At 44.4% G+C, this 17,816-nt stretch overlaps 1 protein-coding gene across 1 annotated transcript; it reads right to left on the bottom strand.

Annotated features, from left to right (window-relative positions):
• Positions 1–11,687: 11,687 nt before the first annotated feature.
• On the bottom strand, positions 11,688–17,240 carry Gpr50 (G protein-coupled receptor 50). The gene is made up of 2 exons (XM_034486199.2): positions 16,937–17,240; positions 11,688–14,399 (listed from the first exon to the last, which is right to left on the bottom strand). Exons 1-2 carry the CDS (start codon positions 17,145–17,147, stop codon positions 12,823–12,825), a joined length of 1,788 nt encoding a protein of 595 aa, XP_034342090.1. The 5' UTR covers positions 17,148–17,240; the 3' UTR covers positions 11,688–12,822.
• Positions 17,241–17,816: the final 576 nt, after the last annotated feature.

Here is a 17,816-nt window from a genome sequence, read left to right as displayed (position 1 = left end):
TACAGAACTAAAACAATTACACACTAGAAAATCCAAATCATACAATCAATAAATGGACTTCTAAATAACTGAAAAGTTTCAGCATCCTCAACCATGGGGAAATGAAAATTAAATGCACTCCAGAGTCTATATCATGCCACTCAGAATGGCTAAGCAGAAAACAAGCAACAGATGTGATCAAGGATATAGGAAAAGAACACTCATTCATTGCTGGTGGGAGTGCAAACTATGGGAATCAGTAAGGTGGTTCATCTAAATAAATAAATAAATAAATAAATAAATAAATCATCTTGTCCACATGTATGACTCCTTGGTATATACTGAATGGATTATACTTTCCAGTGCTAAGAATTGAACCTCGGGCCTTAAACACGGTAAGCAAGCACTCTACCACTATGTTACAACTACAGCCTTCAAACTTAAAGAATTTTATATCCTACCTCTGGTGGTTTGAATAGAAATGACCCTCATAGACTTATGTGTTTCAATGCTTGGCCCAAAGGGAGTGGCCCTATTAGGAGGTGTGGCCTTGTTGGAGGAAGTGTGTCACTGTGGGTGTGGGCTATGAGACCCTCCCTTTAGTTTCCTGGAAACCAGTTTTCATCTGTCTTTGGACCAAGATGTAGAATTCTCAGCTCCTCCAGCATCATGTCTGCCTGTACAGTGCCATTATTCCCCCATGATGATAATAGACTAAACCTTAGAACATGTAAGCCAGCCTCAATGAAATGTTGTCTTTTATAAGAATGGCCTTGCCGGGCGGTGGTGGCGCACGCCTTTAATCCCAGCACTTGGGAGGCAGAGGCAGGCGGATTTCTGAGTTCGAGGCCAGCCTGGTCTACAGAGTGAGTTCCAGGACAGCCAAGGGCTACACAGAGAAACCCTGCCTCAAAAAAAACCAAAAAAAAAAAACCAAAAAAAAAAAAACCAAAAAAAAAAAAAAAAAAAAAAAAAAAAAAAGAATGGCCTTGGTCATGGTGTCTCTTCACAGCAATGAAACATGAAGCAAGATACTACCACACAAAAACTTACATATCTACATTTACTGTTTCTCTATTCACAATAGGCAGAAATCAAATGGTGAATAGATAAAAATATATGGCACAAATGCACAATGAAATTATTTTCAGGTAGAAAGAAAAACAAAATTATTAAATCTTTAGGAAGCAGATATAACTAAAAGCTATTACATTAAGTAAAATAAGATTCAAAAAGCCATATGCTAGGCATTTCCTCTTATATTTGAAACCTATGTATACATACATGTGTGTGCATCTAGCATATGCATATATGTCATGAGACTAAAAAAGGGACCATGAAAAGAAATGAGATACCTTAAGGTATAGGAGGGACAGAGAGTGGTAGAATGTATGTAACAGAGGGCAACACTCTCTGGGAAAAAGAGATAGACCAGTTGGCAGGAAGCACAGGATGACACGAGGAAGGGTTCAAATGAAAACAAATTAGAATGATTCACATGTATGAGAATGCCATAAGGAAGCCCAGTACTTTGTATGCTAACCTAAAGACACTAGTTTTAAAAAAATGGCTTCACAAACACTCATATAAAATAATTACACTATTTACATTTAAACTAAAAACATTTTTCATAATGCTCATATTATAGGTTCTTCCAATATACAAAATTGTGACTACATTCTTATAACTTGTTCCTATTGTTGAAACATGAAATATGGGACTTTTAAAGAATAAAATAAAGCAAGTGCTTGGTGGGCTAAGACAGGATCAATTATATAGACAAACTACATAGCAAGAAGGAATGAAGAAAAGAAAACTAACCATTATACCTTTGCTTTCCAAAACAAAATATAACCTTTCCTCAATAAACAGTATATACCATATACCTCAATTCTTATTGATGCTGTCTTTACTTTACTTATTCATTTGTTTTTAGTTGACAAAATGTATACAAATTTATGTTGTACAACATGATGCTTTGCAATATGCCTCCATTATTGACTAATTGAGCTCATATTCCAAGTATGCAATGCCCTACTGTTAACTATGCCACTATCAACAAGGAATCTTGTGCTTATTTCTCCCCCAAGTGCAATTCTCTAGCTCCTCGATACCACCTCCTTGGCTCCTGACATCTATATTCTATTCTTCTTCTGTGAGAACATAATTAAAATAGATAAGGTTAAATATAAAATCTAAAGCTATAAAAAAGGGACAATCTATGAAAGAAAAAACTGAAAATGTACCCTTCAAAATGTCAATGCTGTACAAAAAAGAGGACATGGAGTCAAATCCCCAGAACCCACATAAAAACCCAGGCATCTAAAATATAAGAAGAAAGTCTGGAATGGTGGCTCAAGTGTTTAATCCCAACATGTGTGAGGCAGAGGCAGAAACAAGTACATTTCTGTGAGTCCCAGAACAACCTGGCCTACAGAGTGAGTTCCAGGCAATCCAGAATACAGTGTAAAATTTTGTTTCAAATTTTTTAAATAAAAAAAAATTAAAAATCCTTACATTTGGGGGATAGGAGGAACAGGAGTGAAGTCCTGAGGACCAGCAGAAAGAATGGAAATAGGCAACCTCGGGAGGTAGGAGGTGGAGGGACCTTCTAGAATGCACCAGAGACCTGGGACGTGAGAGACCCTCAGGACTCAAAAGGAGAGCCCTTGGATGAAATGCCCTACATTGAGGAGGGGGAACTTGTAGAGCCCACATCCAGCAGAAAGGCAAGTCTTCAAGTGGAGGGTTGGGGTTGCCAATCCACAGTCAAACACTCTGACCCAAAGTTGTTCTTGTCTAAAAGAAGTGCAGCAACAAAAATGGAGAAAAGCCTGAGGAAAAGGAGGTCCAGTGACAGGCCCAAGTGGAGATCCAGCACAGGGGGAGGCCCCAAGGCCTAACACTATTACTGATACTATGGTGTAGTTACAGACAGGAGCCTAGCATGGCTGTCCTACGAAAGGCTCAACAAGCAGCTGAAAGAGTGGTGGGATTGTAAGCTGGTACAACCACTCTGGAAATCAGTCTGGTGGTTCCTCAGAAAATTGGACATAGCATTACCTGAGGATCCAGCTATAACTCCTGGTCATATACCCAAAAGATGTTTCAACATACAACAAGGACACATGCTCCACTATGTTCATAGCAGCCTTATTTATAATAGCCAGAAGCTGGAAAGAACCCAGATGTCCTTCAACAGAGGAATGGATACAGAAAATGTGGTACATCTACACAATGGAGTACTACTCATCTGTTAAAAACAATGAATTCATGAAATTCTCAAGCAAATGGATGGAACTAGAAAATATCATTCTAAGTGAGGTAACCCAGACACAAAAGAACACACATGGTATATACTCACTAATAAGTGGATAATAACACAAAAGCTCACAATGGCCATGATACAACCTACAGACCATATGGAGCATAGAAGGAAGGAAGACCATGAGGTGGATGCTTCAGTTCTGCACTGGGGAGGGGGGGGGACGACAGGACAATTGTGGGAGATAGAAGGAGGAGAGGACAAGGGAGGGAGAAAGGAGGGGGAGGAAATAAGGGTGGCAGTATCAGAAACTGGAGGAGATATGAGAGAGGTACAGAGGTTGAGAAATCGAATAAAAATAGGCAGCAGGATAGATGAGGAACTGCAGATAGCCACTGGAACGTCTCAGACACCAGAGGAATGTGTGGCTCCCAGGACCCAACGAGATTGACTTTAGCCATAATGTGCAGAGAAGTCAGGATAGAACCTGTGGAGACTACCCGCAGTAGATAAGCACAGACCCTGGTTGATGGATGGGGCCACCCACCCATCTCAAAGGTTTTTTTTAACTCAGAAATGTTCCTGTCCAAAGGAAGAACAGGGACAAAAATGGAACAGAGAATGAAGGAAGGGCAAACTGGGGAAGGTCCCCACCTGAGGAGACATCATATCTGCAGACACCAAACCCAACACTGTTGCCATGGTCAAGAGGCACTTGCAGACAGGAACCAAGTGTGGCAGTTCCTGGGGAGGTCTTGCCAGCAACTGACCAATGCAGAGTGGGGTGCTTGGAGCCAATGATCAGACTGAACTCAGGGAACCTGGTGGGGGAGCTGGCAGAAGGACTGGGGGAGTGAAGAGGGATTGCAACCCCACTGGAAGAACAACATAGGCTGTCCTGACCACCAAGTTCTTTCAGAGACTAGACCACCAACCAAGGAGTGTACCTTGAGGGATCCATGGCTCCAGATACATGTGTAGCAGAGGATGGCCTTGCCTAACAAGCAACTGGAGGGGAGGCCCTTGGTCCCAGTGAGGTTTGATGCCCCAGAGTAGGGGGATGCTGGAGTGGTGAGGTGGGAGAATGTGGGTGAGTGAGGAAGCACTCTCACACAGGCAAAAGGGAGGGGGGAGGGCAGATGTGGGATGTGGGATTGTTGGAGGGGTAGCCGGGAAGTGGGATATAATGGTATGGGGGGTTCTTGGAGGGGGTAACCAGAAATTGGGATATCATTTGATATGTAAATGAATGGAATGATGAATAATTTTTTTTTTAAAAAGAGTCAGATGCAGATACTTACACTCCCCAACCAATGAACAGAAGCTGGGACCCCTGTGGTTGAATTAGGGAAAGGCTGGAAGAAGCTGAGGAGGAGGGCGATCCTGTAGGAAGACCAGCAGTCTCAAGTAATCTGGACCCCTGGGATCTCTCAGACGCTGAGCAACCAACCAGGCAGCAGACATCAGCTGATGTGAGGCCCCCCAGACACATATAGAGCAGAGGACTGCAGGGTCTGGGTTTAGTCAGAGAAGATGCACCTAACCCTCAAGAGACCGGAGGTCCCAGGAAGTGGGGAGCTCTGGTGGGGTGGGGGTGAAGGAGGGGACATCCTCTTGGAGACCGTGGGGGTGGGGAGAGGGGAGGATATATGGGATGAGGAACAGTCAGAGGGTGGACCACAGAGGGGGGATAATGACTAAAGTGTAAAAAATAAGATTTAATAATAATAATGATTAGATTAAGATAGATATCCCATCTATGAATGGAAACAATCATAAAAGATTTTTACTCAGAATTTAGAAACATGTTGGTTTCTACTTCTATGTTCATGTCTTATTCTCAACTTTATAGACCTAAGAAATAAGCTAAATCTTATTTACAAAAATGTTTATATTAAGATACGTTACCATGGCAATGATGGATCACTTAGAAAACGTGGCTTTATATAAGATTTTAGAGGATAGACTTAATGACTGTTAAGAATCACTGGAGCTGGAGAGATTCTCAGTGGTTGACAACACTGGCTGCTCTCTTCATTTCCAGCACCCACATAGCAGCTCACAATCCTCCATAACTCCAGTTCAGCACTCTCTTTCAGTCCTTGCACTGAACATGGTGCATAGACATGCAAGCCAAACACCCATGTGCATAAAGTAATACTTTTAAAACAAGCAAAAAAAAAATCCCATTTATTTTAAGTTTGAATCATAGGAAATACATCTGTGCAATTGATATTAATCTGAACAAAAATACAAATAAGTATTGGTTTTCTTGTCCAGCCAGCTACAGAACTGAAATAAGGTGATTTTCTGCAAAAATCTAAGATGCTAAGTGAAACAAGCCAGTCCTGTGAACACTAGCATCACATGTTTTCTCTCATTTAAAACTAATGATAACTTTATAAGAGACAAGTTTTCCATTTGTAGTTAGCTATTGTTTGTCATATTTGTCACTTTTTATTACTGTGACAAAGTGTTTAGGAAAATAACTTTTACTAGAGAAGGATTTGGTTTTCAGTTCATGGTCACTAGGTTCTGCTGTTTCTGGTCTGTGGGTAGTGAGGCAGAGAACACTGAAGTCTGAGGGCTCAGTTGAGGAAAATCATTTATCTCATGTCAGTCAGGAAGGCAAGAGAGAAGAGGGAAGCTAAGGGAAGACAGATACCTCAAAGGTATATCCAAGAACCCAACTTTATCAAACCAGGCTTCACCTCTTAACAGGGCATTAAGCTACAGACCCACTATGGGTTCATGAACAGAGTAATAAGCACCCTCAGGATTCAATCACCTCTCAGCAGCACTTTCACCTGGAGACAAAGCCTCACTGCCATAAACCCTTCGGCAAGGAACATTTCACATCTGAGGCCCTAACAATCCTACTGAGGACCACTGCTGCTTTCAACAGTCCCCACTCCTGCTTTGCTCTCACTGGCTCTATGTATGAATCTTTGTGAGTTTGTTCTACTCTAGGTCACTGAGCTTTTTGATCAGAGAAAAAGAGAGGGCAAATAGGGGTTAAAAAGGGAATATTTGAAAAGACAGCTACAGCTAAAGACCATTTAAAGAGTAGTATGGCAACCTAATATGGCAGAAACTTCCTAAAATAGATACATATATGGACAATCTAAATAAAATTACCAAATAATGGGGAGACAGACCCCCAACTAGACATCTCTTATCACCAAATGAAACCTCCAGTTCTGGGAATGGGTTACTTCCAATCAAATTGTTATCCAAAGGGGCCCCATGTGAACCTCCAAACGATACAGACTTCTGGCAAAGCCATTGGTTGCCCTCCATATACCAGAGGTAAGGCTCTATTGCTGAAGACAACACCTCACTGAACATGGAAAAGTTGAGCCTTCACCCTACTGACTAGTGTTCATGGCACTGAAAGGTCCTCTGCACACTACCAAAGGAGAAAGGTAACCACTAACCCAGCTACAGACCCTTCATCTACAATAGTGCACTAACGCAGTAGTGTCACAAAGCTGTGGGAATAACCAACCAATGTCTGACTGAACGTAGGCCCATTCCATAAAATGGATCCCATCCCTGACACTGCTCAAGTAGCCAAGAATCAGAGACTAGATAGGAACATAGGAGAAAACCAAATACCACTGCTCAGCTAAAGGAATGTAGCAACAGATGACTACTAACAACTTTCTGCTTTACTCATAGATCAGTGCCTTGCTCAGCCATCATCAGAGAAGTTTTTTCCTGCAGCAGATGGGAACAAACACAGAGACCCACAGCCAGACAATATGCTAGAGAATGAGAGCCCTGGAACCCTCGGCTGTAAAAGGGATGTATCCATCAAATCCCTCCCCTCGGGGCTCAGAGGGCATTGCACAAGAGAAGACAGAGTGTAAAGATGAAGGGCACCTTCTAATCACAGCAGGATGGATGCATGTATAAACTCACAGAGTCTAAGACAGCATGCACAGGGCATGCACAGGTCTGCACCAGATGGGTCTCAGTGCTGAGAGGGAAAGTGGACAAATGCCCCCATTCCTAACCCAGAAACTATCTCTAACTGATAACCACTTGAAAATGAAAATTTAGTTTTCTACAACCGAGTCTCAATGGGTATACAAAGAACTATTAAGGCCAAACCCCATGCCCAGCAGGAGCTGTCCAACAAAAAATTACTTAACTCAATGGTAATTTCAGAGGGTGTTTGTCTATTTTTTTTCTCATTGATGGATCTTTGTTTTTCAGTTCACTTGATTGTTTTGTTCTATTCAGGTTTGCTTGTTTTTATTTTATCATTTTTAAGATGCCTGTTTGTTTTAATGAGATGTAATGTTTAATATAATGTTCTAATGAGAGAGAACAAGAAGGGATGTAGATTTGGGAAGGTAGGGGGATCTGGGAGGAATCACTATCTATTCTGTGGGGAAAAAAACTATTTTAAATAAAAAATATTTTTTTTAAAAAAGAAGGGATTAGGCCAGAAATGTACCTCTTTGGGAACAAGATAATGGCCCTCACTTAAAAAATATATACATTTTCCTATAATTTGGGTTTTTGTCCTGCCTGCTACAGAGTTACACAATTCTGGAGATGCCACAAGAGTTCATAGCTAGTGCACTGGGGACTCAGAGAGGAATGCTGGTACTCAGCTTGCTTTCTCCTTTCATTCAGTCTAAGACCACACCTTAGTTAACATTCTCTAAATAATCCCTCACAGGCAGGCTTGCCAGGGACTAGCGTCACCTGGATAGCCTCTCACAGTTATGCCTTGAAGCTTTTCTCCTAAATGAGTCTAGGGGATGCCAACTAGACAAGCAAAATTAACCATGGAATCCACTAAGCTTAGCAGAATCCTTTACTTTTTAGAAGTATTTAAAGGCTTGGACAAGTCCCATGCCTGTACTTTTTAGAAACTTTTTGTCAACTAAACTTATTATTTTAATTGATTTCCCACTTTATGGTTTTCTATGATACTTATTTGTACTTCATTTTTATTCTTTTTCTGCCCACTTTAGGCTTATAAAACTTACTCATCTTAGATTTTACTTCCTAATAGACGTATCCAAACCCAAAAAGTTCTTTTGTAAGTATGCCTTTCACTGTACTTCCAAACTTTTGCAGTTGTATTTGCATTTTTTCATGTAGTTCAAAATACCTTAAAATGTCTATTAAGACTTTTTTGTTTGGTGCTGGTTGGTGGTGGTGCAAGGCAGAGACAGGTGGATCTCTGAGTTTGAGACCAGCCTGGTCTACAAATCACGATCCAGGACAGCCAGAAAACCTGTCTCAAAAAACAAACAAAAAAAGACTTTTTGCCTGTAAATTATTTAGACATTGCTTAATCTCCAGGTAGTTTTGGACTTTCTGTCTGTCGGTTATTGAGTTCTACTGTAACTTCATCATGATTTGAGAGATGATAGTTATCTATGATTTGTTTTCCTTTAAACTCATTTTCTTCGCCAAGAACATAATAGTGTATCTGACACACGAGCTTCTGAAGGCTGTATTCTGCCTTCATTGAAGGAAGTACTGCAGAAGTGTCAGGAAGACACACTTGATTGACAGGTCTGCTCATTTCTACCACAGCCTTACAAATCTCTCAGCTGAGGAATCTGTCAGGTACTGATACAGGGCTGTTGAAGTCATCAACTATGTTTTTTGCAGTTCTACCAGTTTTTAATTCACATATTTTGACAGTGTGCTTTTTGAAGGATTATTATTTATTCCTGTTATTATGCCATTATACAATACTGTTCTTTACACCTAATGATTTTTCTTGTCTGAAACTGTTACAGGTATTGGCAGTTTTCTTTCAGTTAGTAGTAGCATGGTGGGTCTTTTTCTACCGCTTTATTTCTAATCTGGCTGGATCTTTATAATTGATGTTAATGTGTTTCTTTTTTTGTTGTTGTTTTTGGTTTTTCGAGACAGGGTTTCTCTGTGTAGCCCTGGCTGTCCTGGAACTCACTCTGTAGACCAGGCTGGCCTCAAACTCAGAAATCCGCCTGCCTCTGCCTCCCAAGTACTGGGATTAAAGGCGTGCGCCACCACCGCCGGGCTGTTAATGTGTTTCTTATAGAGAATATATGTGACTCTTGTTTTCTCAATCATTTTCAAAAATTTAAACAGTCTTCTTACATTGTAGCTCAAGCTCCCTGGGAAGTCACTCTGTAGGCCAGTCTAGCCTTGAACTTGCAGCAATCCTACTGCCTGAGTCCCCTGAGAAATGCTGGTGCATCCCACAAATCCAGCAAGAGTCTCTGGTGCGTCACTTCCACCAACATGCCCATATTTACAGTTCTATTATATTTGTTATGGCGTTTTGTTTGTTTGTTGATTCTTCTGCCCTTTTCCTGCCTTCTTCAGGTTAAGCTGAGCATTTCATGATTGTGTTTTCTTGTTTTCCTTACATATCAATCATACATCTTTTAAGTTTTTCTTGGTTTCTCCAAAAACATGTTTACTGTTAGGAAGTTAGGCTCTGAAGCCTGTGTGCTGTGTTAATGTGAAGTCTAAGCCAAACTAGTGGCTAGACCATAGACACAGAGTTTCAGCTTGGGAAGATGAAGAGCTTATGTAAATTCATATAATATTGAACAATACTCAGAATCCAGTTAAAGCCACTGACCTATATACACTAAAATGGTTAAAATTCTGCTGTGTATAGATTATCACACTTTTTCACTAAAGGCCAGACAAATACATTGTTTCCATTTAAATGAAATTCTACAACAGGCCACATGAATGTAAATTGCTCAAAAGTGGGTTAAGGGAGCCTAGAGGAAGGCAAGGGTTGCTGTTACACTCGTGCACACAAAGGAAAAATTTGCCAAGATGTCACTTTACAGTATACATTATATACATTATATTTTCTTTACAAACATAAAGATTAGCATCTGGGGAAATCTGGCATGGACAAGTTGCATGCTTTCTGCTGAGTGTAATGTGTGTCTAAAACCACTGTAACTTTTGGCATTCAAGGAGGCTTAGGTGAGGGAGTTGGGATCTCAAGTTCAAGGACAGCCCAGCTGCATAATGAGATGATGTCTCAAACAAAATGGAAATAAATAAAAATGTCTGCTTGCAAAAATTCCTTGATGTGAAGCCCTTTTGGCTATTTAGAGGAAAGCAGAGAACAGGCCCCTGGGTTGGGGATGGGAAGGTTAGGGAATCACAAACCCTAGCCCCAGCAAAACACTGACACTCCCTGCATTTGAAAGAAAAAAAAAAACAGCTTTACACCTAGCAGGGGCCAAGTGGGCGTGGCAAGCCAGACCTGTGAGTTCTGGGACTTCAGAGGAGACAAGAGGGGAAGAGGGAATGCTTCTTCTGGAAGTTTGGATTTGCTGTGTACTGATTTGCTTTGTGAGAATGATTACGCAAAAGACAAATGGGCCGGCCTGCTGACCTGGGATTTCACCTTCCTACACCCATCAGCCCAGTTGAAGCTAAGGCTGGGCACTTGAGGGCAAACTTTGAAGCTTTGTTGTAATAAAGGATTCACCCCTTCCATTTTCTCTTGGAATCTGGCACCTAGTAAGTGCGTGGAGGATAGCAGCTTGGCTCATCAGGTCACAGTACCTTTAGTCTGGACACTCTACATTCTCTCTAGCAATTCTTTGGCGAGATGGGTGTGGGATATGGGTAGGAAGGTTGGAGACAGACTCTAGGCCAGTCTGTAAGCACATATGTAACGTAAGCATCCATTTCAGACAACCAGAAACACTTGACAGGAATTTTGCAGTCGGTGGGAATGCAGGGCGCAGAGCCTTAAGACCAAGTTCTGCCAAGACTAGTGGGGAGCTACGTCCACTGTAAGCTGGGGATAAATACGAGCCCAGCCTGCCAAAGTCTGGATAGACCAAATGAATGTGCACTACTCTGTATATCCATTATATGTGCATGTGTTAAACAGGCATATCTTTACAAAAACAAACAAAGCTGGTCTGGTAAGATGGCTTAGAGAGAAAATGCACCTGCTGCCAAGCCTGTTGACCTGAGTTCGATCCCTAAAACTCACATATTCAAAGTTGCCCTCTGACATCCACATGCATACAGTGGCACACAGGCACACACACACACACACACACACACACACACACACACATTTCTAGGTTACGATTGAGAGCTAGCTTTACTCCTTCCATGGGGGAAAAATAGCAGCCCACAAGAAGAAAACTGCCACATCTGTGTCCATGTGCCTCACTACCCCCACCTCCTCCAGTGTGCCCCCAAACCCTGCTGCCCCAAGGTTTGCTAATTAAAATAGCTGAGATGAGAGAGGTCCCAGATGCTGCAGGCTTATGGCAGATGGAATTTGCAGCCAAGTCTTCTTGTTCCTCCAGGCCAACACTCTTCCACCCAGACCCCACATACCCTTCCCTCCCTAAGCAACCAAAGGAAGAAAAAGTCACAGAACTAAAGCCACAGAGCCACTTTTATTTAAGTGCTACCACAAATGCAGAATAGAATTAAGGCAGTATGATACATTTCAGGTTTTCCTTACAAGCTTTTGTACAGTAAACTTTGATCAAAGTGTCAATTTGAATTAGCAATTAAATTTCATTTAAATGGCAGTTTGTTCTTGGATTCTAAAGGAAAATCTCTGTCTGGGTTGACATGAGACCAAGTGCTTCACATCGTGTCACTGAACCAAGCATGATTGCACTTACTGGTGCTAGCATCTCTTCCTCCTTGTCTCCTGCCCCCAACCAAGAAGGTCACAAAGACAAGATGTCTTACTACTCCATTCGCTTCTAGCTATCAGTTGTTTCTTCGAATTCCTTCTGAATGAAAAGATGTAAAAACTGATGGTGGTTAAAAGAGTGATTATGAATTATAATACTGTAAACATAACTGTAATCGACACTCATGGTTACCAACCATAAGAAATTACTGTGGAAATAAAAGAATGTGCTGGTCAATACTTGAAAAACTCAAATGACCAAAAAGAGGGTAAAATGTCTCATCATTTACAACCAAATATAATAAAAAAAAATCAGCACCAATGTTTACATTTACACAAAATAAAATCAACTTGGTATGACGTATCATTTTTCGCCACTTGATCTGACAGGCATTAAAATGAACTTTAATAAGAACTCATCTAATTCTGTTCTTCAAATGGGGGGGGTCGTATTTTGTCACAGAAATCTTGAAAAGCAAATTTCACGTGTTTGTATTTCATTATAAATCCTTTTCTGACTGCCATTAAAGGTACAACACAGATTACACACAACATAAAGCTGCGTGGTCACAGTCACATTACAGAGCTAGCCACCAAGACAGCCTTGACCAGTGCGCATGCACTCCTCCCCCACTCCTGGGAATGGAAGAAGAAAGCAGGAGGCAGAGAATATCAGGAAAGGGGACAGCAAGGCTTAGGACCTCAGAACCACAGACATCACACTTGGAAAATTGATCTCTAAGATAGCAAGAATATGCACACACTTTCAAGAGCACAGGGTGCCAAAGAGGAGTATGTCTGAAAGGTAGATGAAAGTTCCACTGCGTCTCAGGTCCGTGTCTGTGTGTGTCAGTCAGTCTAATGGAGGCATCTCACTCTGGACTGCAGAAGCAGGGAAAATGGAAAGGAACACTTTTCACACAGCCATCTCATCAGAACAATCAGAATCAACAGAATCATCATCAATCAGCACAACCTTGCGGTAATCGCTAGTGGCAATGGGAATTACAGTGGTGTCAGGAGGGGTGTCAGAGGTGGCAGCAAGCTCAAGGGATACAGTGGGAAGGATGGAGGCAGGAATGTCAGGTTTGAGGTGGCCAGTGGTGGTCATCTCAAGACAATGGGAAGCTGAGACCTCAGGGAGGTCAACAGCAGTGAGCCCAGAGTGGCTGGTGGTGGCAGGTTCGAGATAGTCAACAGTGGTGCTCGCAGAGTGGCTGGTACCAGATTTAATGTAGCCAGCCATGGATGTAGGGTGACTGGTAGAAGGGCCAGCAGAGATATGGTGACTAGTGACAAGTTTGGAAGCAGCCCTGAAATGAACAGTGTCTCCCTTGAAATAGACAGAATCGCCCTTGAAATGAACAGAGGAGGGTTTGAAACGGACAGAGGCAGGCTTGCAATGGACAGAGGACACTGCCTTACGGTAGACAGAGGCAGACTTGGGGTGCCCAGAAATAGATTTGTGGTGGATAGAGGAGGCAGGTTTGCGGTAGACAGAAGTAGACCTGGTTTGGGGCTTGGGACGGACAGAGGCACGATCAGAGTGGGATGCTGTTGCATCACCAGGCAGTAGAACATTCCGGATGTTCCTCGGGGTTCCCTCCACAGCAAGACAGGCACGAGCACGCTCTTGTTCTCGGACTTGTTCACCGGTATGGACACGGGCACGAGTGAGAGCTCGGGTCTCCCAAATCTCCCGAATATCACTGATGAGGTGAGAGATGAACAGGATAGGGTGCCGCATAGCATGGAAGATGGTCCAGTATTCTCTCCGGAAACTCTCATTGAGGATACCATAGACGATGGCGTTGAGGCAGCTGCTGAAGTAGGCTATGCAGTAGGCTGCAAGATAAAGCCAGTTGGGGATCTTGCCTGCCATTTCCTTTGGAATGACAGCCACCAACACAGTGAGCACATTGACAGGGCACCAGCACACTGCAAAAAGGAGGAAGATCACAAACATGGTTAGAAAATTTCGAACCTCAGCAAACTGGTTGTCAGGATTCTGTCCAGCTGGGTCACGGGCTGCCAGCACTTTGATCCAGATTTTCGTGTAGCAATAACCGACTATGATCAGAGGGAGGACGAAGTGGATGCAGACAATGGTCACAGTAAAGGCAGGGTTGTTCACATAGTTGAAGATACAGGTGTAGGTGCGAGGGTCATACTCAATGGTGCCAATGTACATGTTAGGCAGGACAGCCAGGACAGTCATGACCCAGGTAATGACCAGATAGATGCAAGTATTGCGCAGGCTGAAGATCCGCTTGTATTGGAGGCTGTGGCAGATGTAGCAGTAACGGTTGATGGCAATGGCAGTAATGTTGAAGATGGAACCGACTACACTCAGTCCTGTGACCAACCCAACCATCTGGCACTGGAGCTGAGTCAGGTCCCAGCCCCCAACTGACATGGCATACAGCATCAACGGGTAGGGGTAGACGGCCACCAGCATGTCTGCCACAGAGAGGCTGACCACAAAGATGTTACCTGGAAAACAGAGGGGGAAGAAAAAAAGGGAAAGAAACAGAAATCACTGGTTAATATTTGAAAAAAAATGGAGGGAACAACCAACTGGGTGGGCAACAATTTAAAATTCTTTTGAAGAATGACAGTTTTCTTTCTTTCCTCTTTCTTATTTACAAGCAAGTCCCAGGTGACTCTGATACAAACAACTTTAGGACACCTGTGCTTGCCACTGTTTTTTGTTTGTTTTCAGTGTCATCCTTGCTGTGAGAAAGAAGTGAGAATGTAAGACAGAAGGACATAGAGCACAGAAACATCCGGGTGGGAGGGGCAGAGTCTGCTGTCTGACGCCATTTTAGAGAAATAAAACTGCGCCACGTTTTCCACACTGTAACAGGTGGGGGAGGGAGAGTGGGAAAGGGAGCTATCCAGAAACAGGATCAACCCACGATTATCAGCGATGATGATGATGATGATGATGATAATGATAAGTACTAACCCTCTTCCTTAAGAAGGAAGACCTACCAAAAGGTCTTCGGGACTTGTTTAAAGAAATTAAACAGTAATATCTGACAGTCAGGTGAAATACTTACCACTCCCCAGCTACCTTCAGAGTAAACAGGCAGAAACCCTGTTATATCAAGACTGAGGTCAAAAGAAGAGACCAGGGGAAAGGAGAAATCTCTGCAAGCACAGGATTCACCTCTGGCCTCCCACAAAGCACCCTGCACAGACTCCTCTCTTCATTCAGCACAGGAGCCTGCCGGAAACCTGCCTCCTACCCTGCACCGTTCAAAGCCCAGTAGCAACATTTTAGAAAACCTTTTACAAAACCTAGATGAAAGAGGCCAAGAGCAGGCGCAAGGCCCTCTTTATTTGGAAACACCTCCTTGCTAATTAGCTTTGGTTTGGCAAAATACTGCACTTTGTCCTGGATGGGAGAAAATGAGGGCTTTCTAAAGGGGCACCAAGACTTCCCTCCGTGCTTTTTTGCAAAAAAAAAAAAAAAAGGGGGGGGTTCTTTTTTAGGGGTTTCCCTCAAAGAAATGAACTTCCTAAAGAAAAATAGGAAAGGTCAAACATCTTAAAAATAAACCCACAACAACCACAAGAACTTTTTTATTTGCACTTCAGAAGAAAAGAGAAAAGAAAGAAGAGAAAAGGAGAGAGGGAAAAAGACTGAGCTTCCCAGGTAAATTGTCCGTGCTCCGGCTCGGCTCGGGGCTCGGTGGATCTGTCCTTGGGTACCTTATTGAGTTAAAAGTAAGGTCCAAGGCTTGGCGCAGGTCTCTGGGTTACAAGGAAGACATCAAAAGCACTCACCATAGTGTGAAAGAAAAAAAATTAAGGACTCTGAGTCTGTTGCTGAGTTTTTAACTTGTCTCCACTAAGCAAAACAATTCATTAGGACTTGCACAGCAGCTCTTTCCCCAGCCCCGGGCTACCTTATTTTCAAACCTCCCAGATCTGTGCACTCTCTCAAGCCACTGAAATCTTGGAAAAGAAGACCCAAGGACCCATCACCCTACCCTCTCCTGGACAGAGAGCGGAGTTGGGGGCTACTTCACCCTTCCTCTCCTTGTCCACAGCCTTCTCCCACCTACCCTGAAACCCCTTTAAACACACACCCTTCCCCCTCCCCAGCCCCGCACAAGTCTCTGTGCCTAGCTCCTTCCTGCGATGTCTCCCTCGGATCAACCCGGGCTGGAGACTAGGGGAGTGGGGCTTGTGGCGCTTTGCAATTGGAACCCCTTGCCTCCCCTAGAGCTCTCTTGTTGTCCCCTGCACCATTCCTACCTGGTTCTGCCTCTCCTTCCACCCGCCCGCCGCTGCGCTCAGCTCCTGCGCCCGCCCGTCCTCCGGACACCCCAGTACAGACCTCCGGATGTCCTCTGCCGCCACCGCCGCCACCGCCGCCACCGCCGCCACCGCCGCCACCGCCTGCAGCGTCTAGCCCGCCGCTAGCCCGCTTTAGTCACTCGCCCTCGGACGGGCAGACGGAGTTCGGCTCCGGCGGGCTCAGACCTCTGCCAGACACTCGGGCGTGGGGTCTGCACTCCGCCGCTGGGGAGCGATCCGGAAGCCCTGGGGCGGCGGCGAGCTGCGATCCGCGGCACTTGGAGACAGCCACAGCGTTGCGCTCCTTGGAGCGCCGCCGCGGCCGCCAACGAACTTAACTTCACAAAGCGGGTCGGAACCGCGCTGCTATCTTGGATACAGTCCGGCCGACCCTCAGTGCCTCTGCTGCGGAGCCGCCCTCCGGCGTCCAGTTCGGCCGATTGTTCCAGGGCGGCAGCCAAACTCTCCGCTCCTGTGGCGACTCCCGCCGTGTTAGGTCTCCGACGGGACCGGAGTCAACGGCTGCCGTGCACCCTATGAATCTGGGCTTTGCATTCGACTGCCCCACGCTAATTTCCTGAACTTCCCCGGCACTGCGAATCTCAAAGTTTAGGGGAACCCGGCATAACACCATCCTCACCGACCCCAGGGCTTGGAAGGAATTTGGGAGAGGAGATTGCAAACTTGCTGTTCACTAGGTAGGGAAAATAAGGGCAGCTTACCAGAATTTCGGAGCTTCTTGTTCTTGGTCACAGCCAAAATGACCATGGAGTTTCCGATCAGGTCTGCGACCACAGTGATGACCATTGCACAGAACATGAAGATGATTAGCGCTGGTGGGTAGTCAGGCTTTGGCAGCTTACAGCCAATGCAGCCGAATGGGGTGGGAACCGCCTTTGTCGGTCCCATGTTGCTCTTGGGGACCGTAGCCATTCCTCCCAGGCAAGCTCAGGATCTTCAGTGAGTCCAAACAGCTAATACCTGCTCTGCCTCCAGGAGCTCCGGGAGCTCCAGGAAAGCGTGGCGCACTCTCTGAGGCTCAGAGAGCAAATGACAGCTCCCCGCCCCTCTCTGGTGAGCTTTTAAAGCCTCGAGGGTTGGCTAGCCCCACCCCTAGCCACTCCCCCCGACCAATCAGAGCTCTTTGACCACCCCCACACTCCCTCCCGCCTTAGTCACCACCTTGCTTTGGACAAATCTACAGCATGGTGTCAGCTTGCTTCCGACTACCTTGTTTGTGCTTCCCTTCCTCTCTAGCCAGCCCCCTCTGAATCCCTCAAGAACGTTTGCTTCGTGACTAGCCCTGAGTCGCTAAGCATCCATTTCTAGCAAGTTCTCGTTCTCCCTCCAACACAAATACCTGTTAAAGAGATGTAGCTTGCAGAGTGAGCTCAGGAGATGCTTTTTGGAGCTCTAGCGGCCAGCACCAAAGTCTGTATCCCCTCCCTAAGTTATAGGGGGCTGCCAGTAACCCTTTAAGCCCCTCATACCCTTGTCTCTACAGACTCCTTTGTAGGTTTATTTCACTCCCAACGCTCGAGCCTCTCCACAGCTTTCTATACCGGGTGAGGAATGCAGGACAACTATTCTCAGCTTTCACAG

This window comes from Arvicanthis niloticus, chromosome X, assembly GCF_011762505.2.
Source record: "Arvicanthis niloticus isolate mArvNil1 chromosome X, mArvNil1.pat.X, whole genome shotgun sequence".
NCBI classification, from domain to species: Eukaryota; Metazoa; Chordata; class Mammalia; order Rodentia; family Muridae; genus Arvicanthis; species Arvicanthis niloticus.
The sequence above is the reverse complement of the archived record's forward strand: the minus strand, read 5'-3'. Positions and strand labels throughout refer to the sequence as shown.